The sequence below is a fragment of the Quercus suber genome, unplaced genomic scaffold (assembly GCF_002906115.3).
Source record: "Quercus suber isolate HL8 unplaced genomic scaffold, Cork oak 2.0 scaffold_176, whole genome shotgun sequence".
NCBI lineage: Eukaryota > Viridiplantae > Streptophyta > Magnoliopsida > Fagales > Fagaceae > Quercus > Quercus suber.
The window spans coordinates 241,785-248,104 of NW_027069636.1; the positions used below are offsets into that span (position 1 = coordinate 241,785).

General features: G+C 35.3%; 1 protein-coding gene across 1 annotated transcript in view; it reads right to left on the bottom strand.

Moving 5' to 3' along the window:
* Window positions 1-5,124: 5,124 nt before the first annotated feature.
* The window catches only part of LOC111992121 (uncharacterized), a 2,618-nt gene continuing 1,422 nt past the window's right edge, over window positions 5,125-6,320 (bottom strand). The window contains 2 exon segments of the mRNA XM_065778214.1: window positions 5,125-6,174; window positions 6,177-6,310. Of these exon segments, the coding sequence (XP_065634286.1) occupies window positions 5,351-6,174; window positions 6,177-6,310 (958 nt within the window). The 3' untranslated portion in view covers window positions 5,125-5,350.

Sequence of the window (6,320 nt, forward strand, 5' to 3'; positions counted from 1 at the left end):
TTTGGAGAGCTTGCAAGAATTCCATTCCCGTGAAGACAAATCTGGTGAAAAGGAAGGTACTAAATGAAGATAGTTGTGATCATTGTAATCTGTCATGTGAAGATACATTGCATGCTCTTTGGAATTGTCCCTGCCTTTCTCCTATTTGGGATTCTGACTCTATGTGGACTTTTCGACATAATTCAGAGTTTAACAGTTTTGGAGAGTTGATCAAGTTTATCATTGAAGAAGGAAAGAATTTAGAACAGTTTGCAGTCATCGTGTGGACAATTTGGTCTAGGAGGAATTTACTTTGCACTTCAGATAAGGCTTTCCCCATCTCTCAAGTCCTTCCTAATGCAATTGTAGCTCATGCAGATTTTATACACACTCTCCCTGCTGCTCTACCAACTCTAAATTCTCATGGATCATCTACAGTGATGTGGTCTCCTCCTCCTCACCCAAAGGTGAAAGTTAACTTTGATGGTGCTATGTTTAAGGAGAGTAATTCAGCCGGAATAGGAGTTGTTATCCGGGATGATCTTGGACAGGTTATGGCTTCTATGTCTGAATCTGTTCATTTGCCTTCCTCAGTGGATGAAATTAAAGCTTTGGCTGTTGTGAGAGCTATATATTTTGCTCAAGAAGTTGGTTTTTCTTCCATTATCCTTGAGGGAGACCCTGAGAGAGTAATAAAGTCCCTAAGGAGTGAAGAACCTTCTTTTGCTTCTTTTGGCCATTTGATTGAGGATGCTAAGGTTTTAACAGAATCCTTTGTTGATTTTATTGTTTCTCATGTTAAGAGACAAGAAAATTCTGTTGCTCATAAACTTGCTAGACATGTTAGTGATTTAGAGGTGTGGATGGAGGATGTTCCTTCTCATCTTAATGCTATAATTGTTGCCGATTTGGCACTCCTTGTTTAATAATATTATAGCTGTCTATTTCTCCCAAAAAAAAAAAAAATCAACTATTTTGGTTTTATTGTTTCTAAAAAAAAAAAACTATTTTGGTTTTATATATAAAAAAAAAAAAAACTATTTTAGAAAATTTTTAAAACAACCTTTTATGGAAATTTAAAAAGCTGCTAAAAACTAAAAAAATTAATAATCTTTTTAAAGAATATTTCCTTAATCAATGTTCTTAGAGCTGGCATTGATTAACTTTTCATTTTTTTCTTTCAATTAATTAATTTGCCTTATTTATTATTATTTTTTTAATTGTGGGTTGGGTTAAGGATTTGGTTAAGTGCAAATGAAGATTTGAACATTGATTTTTCTTACGAAGAAAATCAAGTAATAGCACTGAACTATAAAGTTCTTGGCTTAGAACTTGGCATTGATGAATAGATTTTTTGTGTTTGTGTGTGAGTTTTGTTTTGAGGAAAATAATTAATTTTGAATTGCATTTAATAACAAACTTGTATTTATCTATTTAAAGGATAGGGTTAGAATGTTTGGTTTAAATTTTTTTGGGAGCTCAAGGTTATATAGGGATTTTGCCTTAGGTAAAGTAACCACAAACTAAATAAAGTTCTTGTGTTTATGCATATTAGAACTACGGAATTTTGATCGATCGATCTCTCTCTCTCTCTCTAGCCCATCAACATTTGATATCTTTTGCTTACCCATTTGAGAGAATTTATGGCTTTTGGCATGTATGTATGCATGCAGTCATTAACGTTTTAAATGAGATTCATGTTTGTGTCAAAATTTTCTATACAATTCTCCTATTTGAAGGAATTTTGACAGAGTACTTTGCATCAACAAAGAAGGGTCTTTAAAAAAAAAATGGTCTCCTCCAACAATGGAGTAATCTGCATCAACAGAGAAGGGTCTGTATTAACAATATCAAAGATATTTCTGCCAAACTGCTTAAACTAGCTATCAGCATTAGGAACATAAGCTTGTACTGATATGTTAATAGATGAGCAATCAACAACTAAATAAGATGCTCTCATGGGTGACAATCTTCAAAGCTAAAGCATTTTAAGTACCATTTTGTTTGTCACAAAAACAATATTGTGAACAACTACATATTACTTGGTTGTTAGACCTCTTGTATGGAATCAGTGGTTTAGCATATAAGAAGTCTGTTGCACAAAGAATAACAATATTAGTCCTCCGTAATTTATTGAATGGCCTTAGCTTAGCTATGTGCTGCTTCTATTTTGCAGTGTTTGGAAATCATCATACGCCTCATCGTCCTGTGTAATGTTTGTCCAGAAGCATTTATTGGACCTTAATATTATTTGAATTTCACTTGAAAGTGAAATCTTTTTCCTTTCCCATTTGCTAATTAGATTTTACCTTTTTTTTTCCACCTCTTCTTCTTATGGGAAATTTAGTGGTTTCATAGGATGTGTGTGTAATGTCAAAAGCTTTTGGGCATTCTAACGAGTTTGAGCTTGAACACTATTTTTAGGCTTGGTTCGTGCTTAAGACGAACTTGAACATTTTATTTTTATTATTGAGCTAAGCTCAAACATGCACTATTTGATAAAACTTGGCTCATTTATAGCCTTATAATTACTCGAGGTAATTTGCAGAGTAGCATGAGTTTGCCACACTATGTAGTTAATTAGCAGGAATTGCAAAGAATTGAGGAAAATAACATCTCGAGCCTTTAAGGCTTGAGTTTGGCTAAGAAATTGAGCCTCAAAAACTTGAGTTCTAATTGCTGACATGGAGATGTTTTTGCCAAATGGAACTTGAGTCTTTAAGACTTGAGTTCCATAGAAGAGGAAGAACAAAGATGATGATGAAGATGAAGAACCAAAAATGAAGGAAGAAGCACTAGATCCGAAGACCTCTCTAGAGAATGCAGATCCGAAGAATCAAAACAGGGGAAGAAGAAGAAGAAGTACTAGATTCAAAAACCTCTCTGGAGAACACAAATCCGAAGAAGAAGAATTATGGGTTGGAGGAGAGAAGAACATGGGAAGAAGAAGAAGCAACACAGGCGTTGGGAAAGCAAATGGTGGAACTTGAGTCTTAAAAACTTAAGTTCCACGTGGATTTTTTTTCCACATTAGCTGCCACCACTTGCAACTCAAGTCTTAAAAACTCATGTTCTATCTAGGAAATTGAGTTTTATAGGAAATTGAGTTTTAGACACTCGAGATGCTAATTTGCTGAATGGTTTTGCAAACTAGACAACTAACTAAAATATTATAAAAAATAAGTTGAATGCAAAAAAAATTCACAATTACTCCAATATTGACTTCGACTAAGCACATTCTTCAATCTAGCCTCCCTGCTTGGTGACTCAAACCTCATCTCCCTGCCAATCTTTGTCTACCAAATCGGATGGCACTTGTGTTGGCTACTTCTAATTAGGTTGCTCGGTTCGAAACTGATAGGGTTGCTTTTAATTCTCTTCAATTTTCAATTTTCAATTTGCAATTTGTAATCTTGCAAACTCATAGGGACTGGTATGAAAAATGTAGCTACATTTATTAATTTTTCTCCTGCGTATATTCTTTGGCATAGAGGTTTTTCTTCAAATTTTGATTTGGACATTACAGTTGCTTAGCCATGTTGGTGGAGCATGTAAGGATGATCATCTTTATGTGTTTCCCTATTTGTTTTAATTTCGTGATGATAATGTAATTTTTATTACCTATATCTGCTGAACATTTTCTTAGTTGCCATGCACTGCATATTGTGAACTTTTACTCGTGAAAGATGCACTAGATTCCTCAAAATGCAAGTTGGCGGTGGTACAAGAATGGAGAGCGATGGTGGTCGCTATACGGAAGCAGTAGCACTCTTGGCTTTTTGAATCTCACAGGAAAATTAGCTTGGTTGCATATACGTTAACCAATAGGAAGAGAAATGTCCCCCCAAATTATATTCCACTTAGAAAAATAATTGAATTCTCATTTGATTGAAACTTGCAATGAATTCCTTGTATTACTTTTTCTTCCTTGAAATTCATAATATTGGACTTGAAATAAATAAGTTATATAGTTGGTTAACTTATTTATTTCGAGGGACTCACAATTGATGACTAATGACATTTTGTTGGCATGTCCAATAATGACTTAATTGCAGATTTCTATCTCAAGGGTGATTGCTAGAGTCGACAGCGGACTTAGATTTCAAAATTAATCCAAAATGGACCGAATGGACTGAATTGGACTAAATGAACTAAAGTAGATCAAAGTGAACCGAAACAGACCAAAAAGGACTGATGTACACCGAATGGCCTGAAGTATACCGAATTGAACCGAAATGGACCAAAGTGGACTGAATTGGACCAAATAGACAAAATGATCCTAATCCTCACCATATTGATACAAGTACAGCCACAGTCAAATGAATATCCAACATACAATCTCACTCACACACAAAATTGGGAGATTACCTGCCATTTGGTGGTACCAAGGATAGTTTAAATATCCAGGCGGAGTTCTTCGGAATCCCACACACCAGAATTTTCATTTCTTCGCATAAATCCATGTTCTATATGTTGATTCCAACCTTCACAACCACTAGATTTAAAAAACACACAAAATTAACAACAAACAAGCTCAAACTCTCTTATAAAAAACAACAACAAAAGCAACAAGAAGAAGAAGCTCAAACTAAGCACTTTCTAAATAAGAATCTGTAGTAAATAACCGTTAAAATGTGGCAAAAAAAAAATCTTAATCATGAGCTTCTCAATTAAATTTGGGACCTCAAAAGTGTCCTAATTAAACTATGTAACATGATTTTTCTGTAGGAAACTGACCTAAAACATATGAATCACTATTCAATCTTTCTAACCAAACAAATTCAAAACTTGAAGAAACAATAATTTTTATAGAAGTACTATGTCCACACATTTTTACAACAAATTATAGATGTAAAGTTGTTATTGGTTTTGATTTAAATCTACCATTGATACTTAATTTTTTGCTCACAAATAACTGAAAATGTTCCGAACGTAGCATTTCTATCATTTTTAACACCCAAAAAAAAAAAAAAAAGGGTTATCGAGAGAGAGTAAAGTAGAAACAGTCACGTTGCTGTAAATGATCATGTGGTTACATTCGTCAGCGACAGCCAGTATTCACACTTCATTATTCTATGCAAACTGGAAAAAAAAAAGGCCACATGTAATGTAACCATGCAGAATGCGTCCAGATTCAAAAAAAAAAAAAAAAAAAGGCTCTTTATTTCTTCTTGAAACGTTTATCAACAAGAAATACTACACAATATAATAATGAAAATATATCTATCTATATTTGCGCAAGTTTGCATCCCAAGTCAATGGGAATATAAGAAGTCTCCGTCCATATCTTTCAAATTTCAATCCAATCTTTTGGTTGTTCATACATCAAAGTCAATGGCTCAAAGCACCATTTGCCAGCTCCCACCAACAGCTAGCATAAACAAAGTCTAATGTCCTGCAAATGCCGTCTCCTTCTCAGCAAGCTTTGCTTCTTCCTGAACTTCTTGTAAATGTCACTCTTATAAAACTTCCTAGTCCTAAGGACTAGAATAACGGAAACCAGAGCACCAGAAAGTGTTACAGCAGCAATTATAATGAAAGACAATCTGAAACACTGAACCCCAGTACAATTCAAAGCTTGCCCAGCCTTCCTTGTGAGTCCCAAAGCAGCTAGTTGCTTTCTAGCTTCCCTATCATATAAATGCCCAGTGACTGTCACGTTGAGTACATATAGCCCAATTGGGCTAGCCAGTGTCCCAAAATTGTACAAAGTTGAGTAGTACTTAAGGCCAAAAATTTCAGAAATTGATATGAACACAACTGACCATTGTGCACCAAAACAAAACCCAATAATAACTGAAGCCACATAGAGACCCCCAGGGGGATGATATGCAACTAGAAGGTGACCAACACATGCAACAAGGAGGATTATAGTGAGCATGAGAGGGCGAGGGAACATGTATTTCTTCAAAAGGATTTCAGATACCAAACCTCCCATTACTCTTCCAAGATAATTCCATATACTTACTAGTGACACAAAAGTGCTTATACTTCTCTGTGAGTAGCCGAGAGAAAGTCCCATTTGTCCCAAGTTGTCTATGGCTGTTAATGTGCCACCAACACCAGCAATCACTGTGTAGAAAAGTATCAACATGTCAATGCTGAAAAGTGCTTGGAGTATACTATAGTCCTCACCGCGCTGTGGGGGAGTGAATACGTTACTCCAACATGAAACTTGCTTTTCTGTGCTTGGTTCAAGGAGCAAGTTTCTGAGACAGAAGAGGCTTGTGGCAGAGATGGACTAGCCTCGTTCTTTGTCTTGTCTGTGATAACTTGCAGCTGTGAACCATCACTTAGTGCTAATTTCTTGCTCCTCCAAAGATGGTGATCTCTTCAAGATA